Source organism: Triticum urartu, unplaced genomic scaffold (genome assembly GCF_003073215.2).
Source record: "Triticum urartu cultivar G1812 unplaced genomic scaffold, Tu2.1 TuUngrouped_contig_180, whole genome shotgun sequence".
Lineage (NCBI taxonomy): Eukaryota > Viridiplantae > Streptophyta > Magnoliopsida > Poales > Poaceae > Triticum > Triticum urartu.
The window spans coordinates 133,227-146,785 of NW_024112257.1; the positions used below are offsets into that span (position 1 = coordinate 133,227).

General features: G+C 45.3%; 1 protein-coding gene across 1 annotated transcript; it reads right to left on the reverse strand.

Annotated features, from left to right (window-relative positions):
* Window positions 1–9,550: 9,550 nt before the first annotated feature.
* On the reverse strand, window positions 9,551–12,998 carry LOC125526767 (disease resistance RPP13-like protein 4). The gene is made up of 4 exons (XM_048691402.1): window positions 12,845–12,998; window positions 11,824–11,885; window positions 10,858–11,478; window positions 9,551–10,556 (listed from the first exon to the last, which is right to left on the reverse strand). The coding sequence occupies exons 1-4, from the start codon at window positions 12,996–12,998 to the stop codon at window positions 10,410–10,412; spliced, it is 984 nt and encodes a 327-aa protein (XP_048547359.1). The 3' UTR covers window positions 9,551–10,409.
* Between the last annotated feature and the right edge of the window lie 561 nt (window positions 12,999–13,559).

Sequence of the window (13,559 nt, forward strand, 5' to 3'; positions counted from 1 at the left end):
CTGCTCAGTTTTTTTGCTGGAAGCGGCTGGATTGGGAGCTGGAAGCAGCCTCCTTTTTTGATGCAACCGGCCATCGCCGGAGCTGGGAACCATCACTGTTTTGCTGGAACCGGACGGAGCGCGAGCTGGAACTGGCATTTAATTTTGTTGCAACCGGCTACACAGAAAAGCTTCAACCAGCGGCAAAAAAAGCTTCAACCATACACGACGGAAGACATGGACGACGCTAAAAAGCTGCAACCGGCTCCGTTGTTTGCTACAACCGGCTTTATTTTTGGTACAAACAGAGTATGGTCGTGGGGCACCGACGATGACATGTTTTGCTATTACCGTAGTTGTTTTTTGCTATATCCTTGCATCATACGGTGCATTCACTTGAAATGATATACCCTTCCTCGTTCCGCTGCAGTTTCAGCCAATATGTCCTCTTATTCCACAAATCGATCCTGGGAAGCAAAACAAAACAGTGGGAGATACATTCAGCTCTCCTATATCATACTGATGAAAATAATATGCATGGAACCAACAAAGATTACAGTAAGGAAGAATATTATTGGCTAGTAGATTGAAAGAGAGCGAAACCAAAGTATTATCTGATCCTGATGAATATTTGTCTGTATGTTGCAGGATTCAGATGTGTAGAACATGTGCCATTTCTTCTCATCTTCTCCAGCCTTTGCATAAGCTTCGACTTGCTTGATATGACTCAACTTGTACCACTCGGAGCTAGATTCACCCTCAGCCATGGAAGTGAGTACTGCTAAGTTGCAGGTCAGCAGCAAATGACTAGGCTTTATAGTTTGCAGGTAGTCTGGAAGTTGGCTTTCCCAGCTGGAGTCTTCGGAGTGTTGCCATCTGCTGCAGAGTCTTGAGCTTCGGGCATAAAGCGATTTCAAGCTTTTGTAATTTTGGAAGATTGGATATCATGGCCAGTTCGGGTATGTTTCCCAAGTCGAGCTCAACTACAGAAACAAAGTTCTCTAGAGAGTGGAGACATTGGACGTTCCATATTTCAAGCTTCTTCAAAGCCTTTGCATGGGACACAAGTCCTGGAGGCATACGGCCCAGTTTGCAATAACTGATGCGAAGATCCTCCAATAAGGGCATAGCTTTGACTTCCGTCTCCCATTCCTCCATTCCAAACAAACTCAACTTCTGGAGTTTGGGAAACGTAGCAGCCAACTGAGATGACGGACGGTGCCTCTGATTGTACTGTTGGACGAATTCAGGAGCAATACGGGAGCCTGCACAAGCCATCTGGGAGTTGGGTGCAGCAATGCAGATGTTCGAGGGCTAGAATCTTGAAGCCCTCGAGAGGTACCATAGCTGCGCACGGCATCCAGGGCCAATAGCTCCTGTGCGACATTTTTCATGCGAATTGGAAGGAGTGCGACGTTGTTGGAATGGATGGCTGCGATGCCATGTCTTAGAAGCAAACAATAGCTCCAATGCGACATGGCTCTGTTTAACCATGAAATGAAAAACACGAGGGGTTAGCGATTCGAGTTATGACACGCGGGACCTAGAAGTTACTCACATGCGGGTGGGACCCACAACTTATCCACGCAAGCATGCCCGTGCACATCAGCGTGCCCCGACCCGAGCCAGCCACGAGCCCGAGCCAGCCCACCCCACCCCCCGCCCTCCATTGCTTGCTTTCCCACCTTCTTCTTCCTCTGCTCCGGCAACGAAGCGCGCCGCCGGCGAGTGATGTCTAGCTCGACTTCGGCCTCCCGCCAATCATGGACGCAGTATGGTCCACTGCCGTTGACAAGATGCCCCGATTGCCCGCGCATGGAGCCTCTGAAGCGTTTGACTTGTGTGAGGGAAGAAAATGGCAACCGTGGGCGCGAGTTTGTGAAATGCTTGAGCAAGCCACAGCCGGGGCAGGTTAGATCTGTGTTCTTGACCAATCCTATGGTCTCCTTTCTCCCGATTTCTTTCTTTTTTCCTCGAATTAGGGCGGTGGATCTGGGTGGTGGATCTAGGATTCATGCGCCTCCGGCGCACTGTTTTTCAGGTTCTGAAGAAATGTGGGCATTTTGAGTGGCTCGATGACTATGTTGAAAGGTTGAAATTGGAGGGATCAACCGGAACCCAAGAGCTCAATTTTGGGGGGCGGCTTGCCGTGGAACAAGCCCCCAATTTGGCGGACAGAGCCGATCCGATGATGCACAGTGCAGAACTGAAGTGTAAATTGAAGAAAATTGGGAAGCAACTAAAGCATCTAATCGATTTGAAGCTGCAAGCAAATATGATGGCTGGAGCATTTTATGGTTGTGTCATTGCTATGGGTTTATTTTACTTGATGTTCATCAATCGCTAGAATTTGTTAGAGTTTCAGTTAGTGTGTCAACTAGTTTCAGGGGTGCCCAGTAGTTTGAGTTAGCCAGGGACCATTTGTTAGATGAATTTGAATTAGTGTGAAGCAAAACTTGCTTGAATTATTGTAATGATATTCTCAGGGGCCCTATTCAGTGTTCATGCTCTGTTTCCTCTGTCTTTGTTCTTCAGTTAACAGAGTACACACCCAAATTCAGTTTCTAGTAAAAAAACAAAACTGGGCTGCCGAATAGATGTTGGGCCGTGAGAAAATGGGCCCTGAGAAAATAACCATGCCCAAGACCAGCCCACCCGCGTAGGGGCACCAGCCCACCTCTAACTTCGGCAAATAAAATGGGGCCCAATAAAATGTTACTTGTCCTTTTATTTTGCCTTTTTCTTGCACTATATTTTGTGATGGATCATTTTTTGATGCACTAAAGCTAAATGTTAATTGTTTTTATGCATGTCTACTGTTCCATGAACTAAATGAGTTGCATGCTTGCACGAAGTGCCCGAAGTAAATTAGTTTGCATTTTCTAGTTGAACCCATGTCCATAGTGGGTTTGCATGGGGCTCCTAGTTGCATGTCCATGGTTTGGCCAATATTTTGAAGATGTTGTGTGTGGTGATTGGGGTGTAGAAACCCGGGCCCGTAGCAACCCATAGCAATACACGAATAATAAGAAAAAGCAACCCCTAGCAATCCACAAATAATAGCAAAAAACACACAATATATATAGTAGCATACCCAATGATTATATAGAAGCATAACGATTATATAGAAGCATACCCAACGATTATATAGTAGCATACTCATAGTTCCACGGGGCATGATAGCCTTACAACTTAAAGTACTAATAAAACTTAATAATAGTAGCATAACTATTACAACTTAAAAAAAACTAATACGATAGATCTAAGCTAGATAGATAGGGGGGCACCAAACGCGGGTTCTTCGGGTTCTTCTTCTCCTCCTCCGGGGCCACCTCACTCCTCGGGCACCCTCGCTCCTCCGGGCGCCGCCCTTCACTCCTCCCCCTCCCTGTTGTTGATGGGGTACGGGAGCATGTGCATAACGCCGTTGTTGGGGAAGATGCCGTTGAAGTCGGTGAAGATATTGTAGGTTGTGAAAGCTATGAACTCACAACCATCCCAATACGCTCGTCCGAGGAGATGGAAAGCATCGAAAGGGTTAGTGAACGTGGCGAGGAGCCCAACCACAACGCCGTTGTGGTTGACCTCCTCAACATGGTACATCCGAGGAGAGCCGCGGGGGAGGTGGCGGAAGCCGGCCACAAGGAAGAACTCTGTTAACTCCCTTGCTCCCCTCCACCTCGAGATCGCCCAAACCCTAAGGGTTCTCTCGACATACACTTCGGCCGGGTAGAGCCTTTCCGGCGTGGTTGGGGGGAAGCGGTAGGTGGGGCCAGTGTACTGCATGGTGGCGGGGTTGCTCGAGGGCTCGAGCGGATTTGATGGAGAAGAAGGAAGAAGGAGGGCAGAGGAGGCAGAGGATGGGGTGTGGATGAGGAGGGAGAGGAAGACGATAGTGCCCGGCTTAAATAGCCCAAGTGCGACGTGGTTTCACCGGTGAAGATGGGCGTCCGGCGTTTGGTGGCGCCCTAGAATTAATGGGCGGGCGGCGTTTGGTGGCGCCCCATGAAAGTGTGTACACAAGCGTGGGAAACGGGCTGCGATCCTTCTGTGCCACCGGTCGCGGGTCAAGGGGGACGGGTTCACGCACGCGTCTGTGCCGTCGTGGGTCAAGGGGACACGCCTGCTCCGGGTTCTCTGCGTGTGCCGCCCGTGCATTCATGCCGTAGCCCATTAATTTGCACATCTTGCTAGTGCCTGGCTAGAGGGAGACGTGACAATAATGGACGCCTTCATTTGCCCATCTTGTAACGGGCAGCACGCCATTTGAACTGCATCGATACCCACATCGATACCCCATGCCAGTTTTGCGTCCTCAAAGAGGAGCACGCCATGTACAGCACGCCATGCAGCGTTGGCTTTTTGGTTGTCTTCATCGGGCTGCTGCATTGTGGCCGGGTGCATGCTTTGATGCGATGATGCATCGGTTGTAATGGTAGGCATGCGACAGCTTACTGCGTCCATAGGGGTGGCGGAGCAGGGCTACGTCGAGGCCATGCATGCAAGCACGGGCGCAGTTCTGCGGGTGAGCATGCATGCTGCGGGTGGGCACGGGCACACATGCAACGATGGGAATGGGCACTGTGTAGGCTTGGTCCATGCACCGCGTCAACTCTTGTCGTTGGATTCAAATGAACGGTCCTGATGCCCCAACGAGAGAGGCTGATCCAAACCCCACCGATTCAACCAATCAGGGCGTCTCATGCGGATCGATATACACTGTAGCTAACCCTAGCGCCTGATCTCAACCGTCCACGCACAACGATCGACGACCCAGTAGTGTGCGGGGTTTTGAGGGGTTTTGAGAGGGGTTTTGAGGGGTTTTGGCTGATTAGGGTTGAGCATAACTAATTCAAAAAAAATCAAAAAAATATAAAACTTGCGCACATAGTCTTATTATGTCGTATAGTAACGAGAAAAAAATATAAATATGATTTACATATATTTTTACGAAAAATCCTTCACAAAATTGTCATTCCTCGAACAATGTAGTATGGAGTTCAAGGGAGAGAGTAGTGGGCACCCGAGAGTATAGGTGGGGTTTTGAAAATGAAAAGTGTGAAAACCTCACCAAAACTTCATTTTGGATTGACTAAGAAAGATCTTAACTTACTTTTCTCATTTTCATGTTTTTAAACTTGTTTTATATATAATTTTCTATTAAACCTTGTTTTTCCAAAAAAAGAAAATAATAGAAAATTAATTCAATAAATAGTGAGACTTTAGATTTACACTATATAGGTAGAATAGATGTGTAGAAAAATTATTTGTCTGGTTTAGACAAGGTGCAAAAAAACTTGCTTAAATATGAGGCCGTTTACCCTACCTTTGAAGGTCATTTGAGACACACTTTTCATGACCATGAGTTCAACTTACCAAAAGGGCTGGGAATGATCAGCAAACAAATATATTTCAGTTGAAGTACTTTAGATAGCATTAAAACATCAATACCCCATCCCTAATTCAAATTTGAGCCCAAATTTGAATTTTATTTGGCTGGTTTAGACAAGGTACCAACGAACAAGTTCGAATAGAAATACGGGATACATAGTGACTACCAATACGCACCAAGTTACAAATATTATTACATGCCCCAAATTTCAAAATTGTTCTCTGTTCTACCTCTTCCTACCACGTCGCGTGCCCTTCTTCGCCTTAGCACTTCTTGTTTTTGGTTCAACTACACACACAAGTTCACTGATCATCTTGGTTTTTTTCACTGGTCTTTTCAACACCTCGCCAACACCCTCGTGATCAGTGTCTTCAGTCTCAATGTTGACAGCAGTTTCAGTTTCTTCGGTGTGTACCTCAACATGGGTTTCTTCAGTCTGAACCTCGACACGCTCAGGTTCAGTTTCAACCTCGAGAGCAGTTTCTTCAGTCTGAATGTTGACTGCAGCAGGATTTTCTTCACTCTGCTCAGGCTGAGGCACACTTCTCTTCTTTCTACCGCCATTGACTCTTGCTTTTTTTGTTGGCCAACACTGTTCAACAACAAGGGGCTGACTTGCTCGCTTCCTCCTGGCCATTGGGAAAATGTTATAGATATAGTAATTGGAAAAAAGCACCAAATCAAAACACAGACAAATAAACAAGGACATACTTTGGCTTATCAGGAGTGTAACGGCATTTGACAGATCCCACTCTGTGCCCAAGTTCCTGGCACAACTTGCATCTGTTTTTGTTACCTTTTTGGGCCCTTTTTGGCTTTCCATCTTTATTTCCCTTCTTACTACTCCCACCTTTCTCAAACCATGACTTGAATCTACTCTGTTTAGGCCTGCCAGCCTTTCATTTCGTCAAGGGAGGACACATGGAAAATTCAATGTCCACTTCAGGCCACTGAGACTGATCTGTAAGTGCTGGAATTGGAGTAGCATATGCAGCTTTGAATTTTGCTACCGAATAATATTCATGCAAATATGGGTGCATGTTTATCTTCGGTTGGGATGCTAAGAAGAGAATGGCATGCTCACATGGTTTACCAGTGTGTTGCCACTCGAGGCAAGTGCAATCATGCAATTCAGTGTTAACAACATGTCTCCTTCCAGTTTTGTTATCTCTAACTTCAGCACCCCAAGATGAAGATTTTTCAACAAACAAATGTGAAAGACATCTGCTCCTATTGACCACCTGTTGTACCACTGCTGGAAGCTTATCACCTTGCAGACAATCACCTATCCTTCTTCTCAATTCCCACAACCGCATGAGCATGATCCTGATTTGGTCAACCATGTCATGCACAGGAAAATCTTTTAACTCCTTCACCTTGTTGTTGAAACTCTCTGCCAAATTGTTGTTGATGTGGTCACACTTAATGGCAGTGTTGAATGCTGACCTGTACCATAACAAAGAATGGTAGGTGTTCAGCCATGGACCAAACTCATCACATGCTGCCATTATCTTATCAAGATGATATTTGTGTGCTTGTCTAGTGTAAGATCTTGCTGCTGGCCACATGCGCCCAAATTCTTCTCCTCTAAATTTTTTGATCAAATTCATCCACAAATGACCGAAGCACTCCCTCTGCTCAGCATGTGGGAAAACATTTTTCACTGAATTTTCAAGCCCCTTACATGCATCTGTGTGTATAGCCAAAGGTGACACTGGCCCTAGGCATCTTTTCAACTGGATCATGAACCATTTCCATGAAGCCTCTGTTTCTGACTGAAACAAGCCAACAGCAATAGGAAACATCCAGTTGTGTCCATCTAGAGCATTGCATGCTGCCAATTGACCATTCCACTTGCCTGTCAAAAATGATGAGTCTATGCTCAAATATGGACGGCACCCTGCTTTGAACCCATCAATGCAAGGCTTCAAAGCCATAAAAAACTTGGAGAACTTGACTTCACCTTTGGCTGATACCTCTGTATCTATCTCCACAACACTGCTAGGTGACCTCTTTTCCACCTCTGCTTTGAAGTTGTAAAGCATCCTAAATGTATTTGCCCAATCACCATATAAATTTTTCATTACCCTTTGTTTTGCCTTCCACACTGTGGTATATTTCAGTTTAATAGGGTACATCTTTTCCAAGTCTACTTTGAGTTTCTTTGCAGTAGTGTTTGGTGTTTTGGCTAAAATTGGGGTGATCTTTTCTGCAACCCAAAGTTGTGATGTCATGGTTGATACTCTCTGTGAACTTGTAACACAAGTATGTTGATTGGGGATTTGGTTAACCCTGACAGTACTTCCATCAGGTTGCAGTCTAGCAGATATGTACCACTTGCAAGGCTTCACACTACCATCAAATCCTCTGCACCTCGCATAAAACTTCTTTCTATCAGTCCAAACAGTCTTGGCATCAAACTCATGTTTCACTGCATAAGTCTTGAAACACATCCTAAACTCCTTCATGCTTGGGAACAACTTGCCTACTTCAATGACAGGGTTTTCTTTGTCATACACATGCACCAGCTCATCATCATGTGCATCATCTACCTCATCTGCAGCTTGTTCCATCAACTGTCCATCTACTTCTTCATCAGTATTAGCAGGCAAACTAGATTCACCCCTCTCCTGCTTATCTCTGTCATCGACTGGAATGCCAAAAAGTTTGGCCATCTCAATGTCAGGCATTGGTGCAATGACCAAATCAGTAGGCTCATCTAATTCAACTACATTCCAATCAATAGTTGCTGCAGTTTCAGTTTCAGTTCCAGTCACCTGTCCCTCTTCGGGTATTACTGTAAGTTCAGTACACATGGGAATCAATGGTCTCTGTGTAGCCCAATCATCATCTACCATCTGTGCAGCCAATTGTGATGGCACATATCCAACCTTCGAAAAAAATGTTCAGATCAACGAGCTCAGCAAAAAAATTAGCCCGTTTGCTTGTCCAGCCGTTTTGTCGATTGATTTCTTCAACAATCTGTTCACCATCTTCTATTCTCACATACTCTCCTTTCCAATCATCAAACCGCAAAGTGATACTTCTTGCTCTGGACCCCAAACAATATTCTCGCCAATTTTTTCCACCCATTTCTTCACTGCTGTCTCTCCCATGTTCTGTAGAACTTGTGGATCAATCTCTGTAAACTCAACCTCCCATTTAACAATAGTGTCTCTGTCAATGTTCTGTATGCTACCATCAACTAATTTTGCCTTTGATGGAAAGAAATTGACTGTCAATTCGAAGGTCCGAGCGGCAGCATCCCCTCTGTCAGTGGCGGACAGTGTGAGCCCGTGAGAAAAAGCAGACGAGGCCACCCCCTAATTGCATGCAAAATTGGATCGGAGAGAGGCGCATTACCTATTCGAAGTTGAATCTGGCGGCTCCATCTCAGTATGCCCACGGGCTCCCCTCACAACCTATCGATTCCGCAAGCGAAAACAGAGGAAACGAGCTGAGATCTACGGGCCGGAGAGAGGAACGGGAGGGCGACTAGGGTTTGAATTCACTCACCATTTTCTGAGGACGAAGGCTCCGCCGCCGTTGAGAACGAGGGCTCCGCCGCCACCACCGAGAACGCAAGATCCGCCGCCACCGGAGAAGAAGGGGGGCAGAGTGGCGGGCCCGGCACGGTCGGGCGGCAGGGCACGGTCAGCTGTTTTGAGGAACAATTAAGTTGGACCCACATGTCCTAACATAGATGGGCGGGCTTGGTTGACGACCAATTTAACCACATTTAACAGCCATGTCGTGCGTGGGCTATTTGCCTGCTCAAAATTGTCACACCACAGCCATTTGCTCGAACAACTCCGCACTCCTTCCAATTCACCTCAAAAATGTCGCACAGGAGCTATTGGCCCCGGCATCCATCCTGGGAGCCGACGACCAAAATATCCTTTTATTTTGATGTGTTCTATGCAAGGCTGAGGACATAGCACATCAAACACCGCCTCAATTATTTGCTCCTCAGAATCAGAGACTTCTCCTTGGACCAACCCATCTCCCACTCTACCACCACATTTTAAACCAAGAAAGGTAAGTTGTTTCTTTGGATTTACCCTTGCCTTTGCAGCCAACGAGGCACTAGATACATTTTCTAGGCTCTCTAGTGAAAGATAATTGAGCTGGGAAAGAGACCCCAACTCTTCCAAACTGCACCAGTCACCATCAGTATAGGCTGGAAACCCAAATAGTACCCTCAGATTTGTAAGAGCTCGGAAACCCCTAGGAATACTATTTACAAGAGTGTCATCAATAGCAAGGAATCTCAACCCTTGCAGCTTGATAATGCTATCAGGAAGTTTCATGAAACTTTCACAACCTTCAAGGCTAATATGCTGTAGGAATTTCATCTCATGGATGTTCTCTGGTAGTCTACACATATCAGTCCTCTTTAATGCCAAATATCTCAAGTGCTTGAGTTGGTACATAGATTCAACTAGTGCAGCAATATTTGCAGATTCTATATGCAGAAGACGTAGACTTGGGAAGATAGTCAACGAATCCCCAGGCTGACTTTTGAGGTTTCCAGTTAATATTAGTGACCTAAGCAATTTTTGCTCTCTTAAATATCTCCACTCAAATTCATCGGATCCCACTCGTTTCGTTTCTATGGATAATCTAAGATAATTCGGTGATCTAAGATTTGTTTTGATAGTATCTCCATTGTGACCTACTAGTGTTTCATCCCTAGCCACAAATTGAGCAAATGAGCGAATAACATCATGCATGTTGCATATAAGTTGACTAGGGTAATCTGTATTACCTCTATAAGGTTCCTTACTATTAGATCATTATAGTACTTTTTCCCTTCTTCCACACTACGACTATATGTGTCTCCTTCAACCAATCCTTCACCAACCCACATGGACACAATTTCAGTTCCATTTATCACTATCTTTTTTGGTTTAAGGGAGAAATGCAAGAAGCACTGTTTTATGTACGGGGATAAGTCCCGATAGCTAAGATATATGGCATAATTTAGTTCCTTTGACATTTCAGATACTGACTAGATATCATCATTCAGGACGTCTTGTCAATCACGTCGTGTTTTCTCCTTCTTGCATGAGAGTCCACCCTTAACTTTTATAGCAAGTGGTAAACCATCGCATTTTGCTACAATCTGAAACCCAATATCTTCTAGCATATCAACTTCTGGTTCATTTTCCTCTGATGTGAGTACCTGCAAATAGAAACTAATTGATAAGCTGCATGCAATCCATAATAATTGCCAAACATAAGCCGGAATAATCCATTAGTTACTTTTGTAATCTGTACGTCATGCATACAAATGAAAATATTCTTTAATATCTTCCTAATTTCATATACCAACTTGATGAACTCGTGTTATAGTGAAATTTAAGGCAAGGAAGCATTAGAAATAGATAAAGTTCATATTGGTAGACCTATGCAAGTGTAGATCAAATTAACTTAATAGTGTAACCAAACGACGTGTATTATATTGAGTTTTGGGAAGTACCGACCTGCTTCTTGAGCAATGACCAAGTATCTTGTGGAGCTAATTTGTCAACATGATGGTACGGATGAAAGGCTTTCATGCTTCTGGCTACAGTGTCATGTCTGGTGGTGATGAGGACTCTACTACCGGGGCCACGATAGCTAAAGGGAGTCATTAGATGTTTGTTCCATGCATCGACATCCCACAGGTCATCTAGTACAAGAAAGAACTTCTTGTCCTTGATGGCGTTCTTGAGAGCATCGATGAGTAGGGCCTTGGCTTGAGCCCCACCCCCTCTAGGCAGATCTGCCCCAATGGCAGTGATGGTCGTACTTAACAACTCAACATCGGTGAAATCTTGTGTGACGCTAAGCCATATCTTCTTAGTAAACTTGCCTTTGATGGCCTCATCATTGAAGACCTTCTTGCCGAGGGTAATCTTACGAATCCCTCCGACACCAACAATGGCGACCACGATGAGGCGACCACTCTTGTCACCTACCACCTCCCTTGTAAGCACCTCCACAAGTGCCCTTGTGTCCTCCTCGATCTTCTCTCCAACCACACCGGATCGCTCTATCAGTGAATCTGTTTTGCGGTCGATCAGTGGCGGGAGACGGAGTGGTCTTTTGGTCTTGGTAGGCTTCTAGCTTGATGAAATTGAAATTGCTACCCCTCTTGCAAATATCATCCAAATTTTGGTTAAGCATCTTCATGCGGGTGCCAATGTCGTGGGCGTGGAGGGGATTCCGCATGCAAAAGAGGAGAGGGTTAAGGCACCCCCTGTCCTTGGTTTGACCTTGCTCCATGGCCTTGAGCTGACATAGGTCGACGATGTCGGTGGCCGGGTACATGGCACGCTTCAGTTCACCCACCCACCCTAGCACACTCTAATCGCTGATGTTCCTTCTATCGGCATCAGTGAGGAAATTCTTGAGGCCCCCAAGTTTGATGCTCAGGTCCCACCGGACACGCCGATTAGCATGGCCACCTCCTCTTTGGCCATCTTGGCAAGAATGCTGGTCACGTAGGATGCCAAAGCATCCAGAATCCCTGCCATTGGTTGCAGGGTTCCCACACGCTTGAGATGGTACAGATGCAAATAAAAATTAGTCCTATGTATTACTACCTTGCTATTGTGGATGTTTTGTCATAGTCTACATAAATCAGTGCAGCTTAATGCCAAAGATCATATTGTAGAGACGCAAGACATTCACAACCCTGAAGGTCAATATGTTGTAGGAATTTCATATTGTTGATGTTTTGTGGTAGTCTACATAAATCAATGCAGCTTAATGCCAAATATCTGAAGTGCCTGAGTTGGTACATAGATTCGACTAGTGCAACAATTTTTGCAGATTCGATGATGATACCGTAGGGGAGGTCCTGTGGCAAAATAGCTCGACGCTAGAATAATAAAACTAAATGTAGAATGCGTACACTTGGTGGAAAATCAAGGAACCACTAGACTGAATTTTGATGTTATATTTATGTCTCACTACAACATGAATGCCTAGCAATGGCGCAAAAAGGCCAGCAATGACGTGCCATGCTACCAGGGGCGCACTATTAGGGATAAGCCTAGTTGTGGCGGGGGGTAAAACGCTAGCAGTAACGCATGTGGCCGCGCTACTACTAGTACGCTACATCTAACTTTCTAGCAGTAGCGCGGCATACCACCCCGTGCTACTGCTACTTTTGCTAGTATAAGCTCAACCCGTGCTACTACTACTTAGAACTAGCGCAGTGCCGTAGCCCGCGCTGCTGCTATCCCTTTACCCAGTGCCATTGCTTTTAATTTATATATGTTTTCTTCTTTGTATTTACGCATTCTATGTATAGGTGTTTATACAATACAACAAAGAAGTTATATGAGATAGTACAGAAGAGAAGCTATATGAGACAACAATGCCGGATCATTATCACCATCATGATAGTGATACAACGAATATAGTCTCATCATCATCAAATAAGTTATTACAAGTCTCGAATACAAATAAATGGTAACGTACGCATTTCCGCAAGGAAGTTGTTCAGGTCCCTGAGCTTGATGCTCAGGTCGTCGATCTTATCGGAGACCCCGGTCAGCATGGCCACTTCGTCTCTGGCCATGTCGGCGAGCATCTTGGTCACATAAGATGCCAAAGCATTCAGAACCCCCGCCATTTACTTTCAAGGGCTTTCTCACTTTAGTTGGTATTGAGGAGCTGCATATACAGTTAAAAAAGAATTGAACCATCAGTAACAATTGATTGGTGACAAGAAATAAAAGTGAGGCGAGCATCGAGCATGCATATCCTTAATTTAGATGAGAAATAGCTATGAATTAGAAACAGCAAAGGTAGAGTGTTTGTGTAGCGGAGACAGTTAAGATCACATAAGATGCATTGATGGCTCGTGCTTGGTTCTGTTGCCGCACCTAAATGGCCTCAGGACGTACGAGCTTTGGACATTACAATGTTGGAGTAAACCACGTTAGGTGACGTTCAGTGTGGTACTAGCTAGTCAGGTGACTCGGTTAGTTAGTTAGTGCATGGATGAGTCAGTGTAGTTTGCATGGAATGAGTCCAAGCCGGTGGCTCTTGACCGTGTGTTGGTGGTGCATGGATAGGAGTGGATGGCATTAGCATCATGCATGGAGTTAGTTGAAATAGTGGCTAGACGTGATGGTCGGACGTGATGGCTGGCTGTGTGCCCTCCTGTGTATATATATGTCATATTGAGTAA

Coding starts and splice junctions, on each gene's coding strand:
- LOC125526767 (XM_048691402.1), bottom strand. CDS start 12,998: ATGGCGGGGGTTCTGAATGCTTTGGCATCTTATGTGACCAAGATGCTC. Junction 11,886..12,844: donor CAACTTCCTTGCGGAAATGC/GTACGTTACCAT, acceptor AACCAATGGCAG/GGATTCTGGATGCTTTGGCA. Junction 10,557..10,857: donor GGTCATTGCTCAAGAAGCAG/GTCGGTACTTCC, acceptor TTCTATTTGCAG/GTACTCACATCAGAGGAAAA.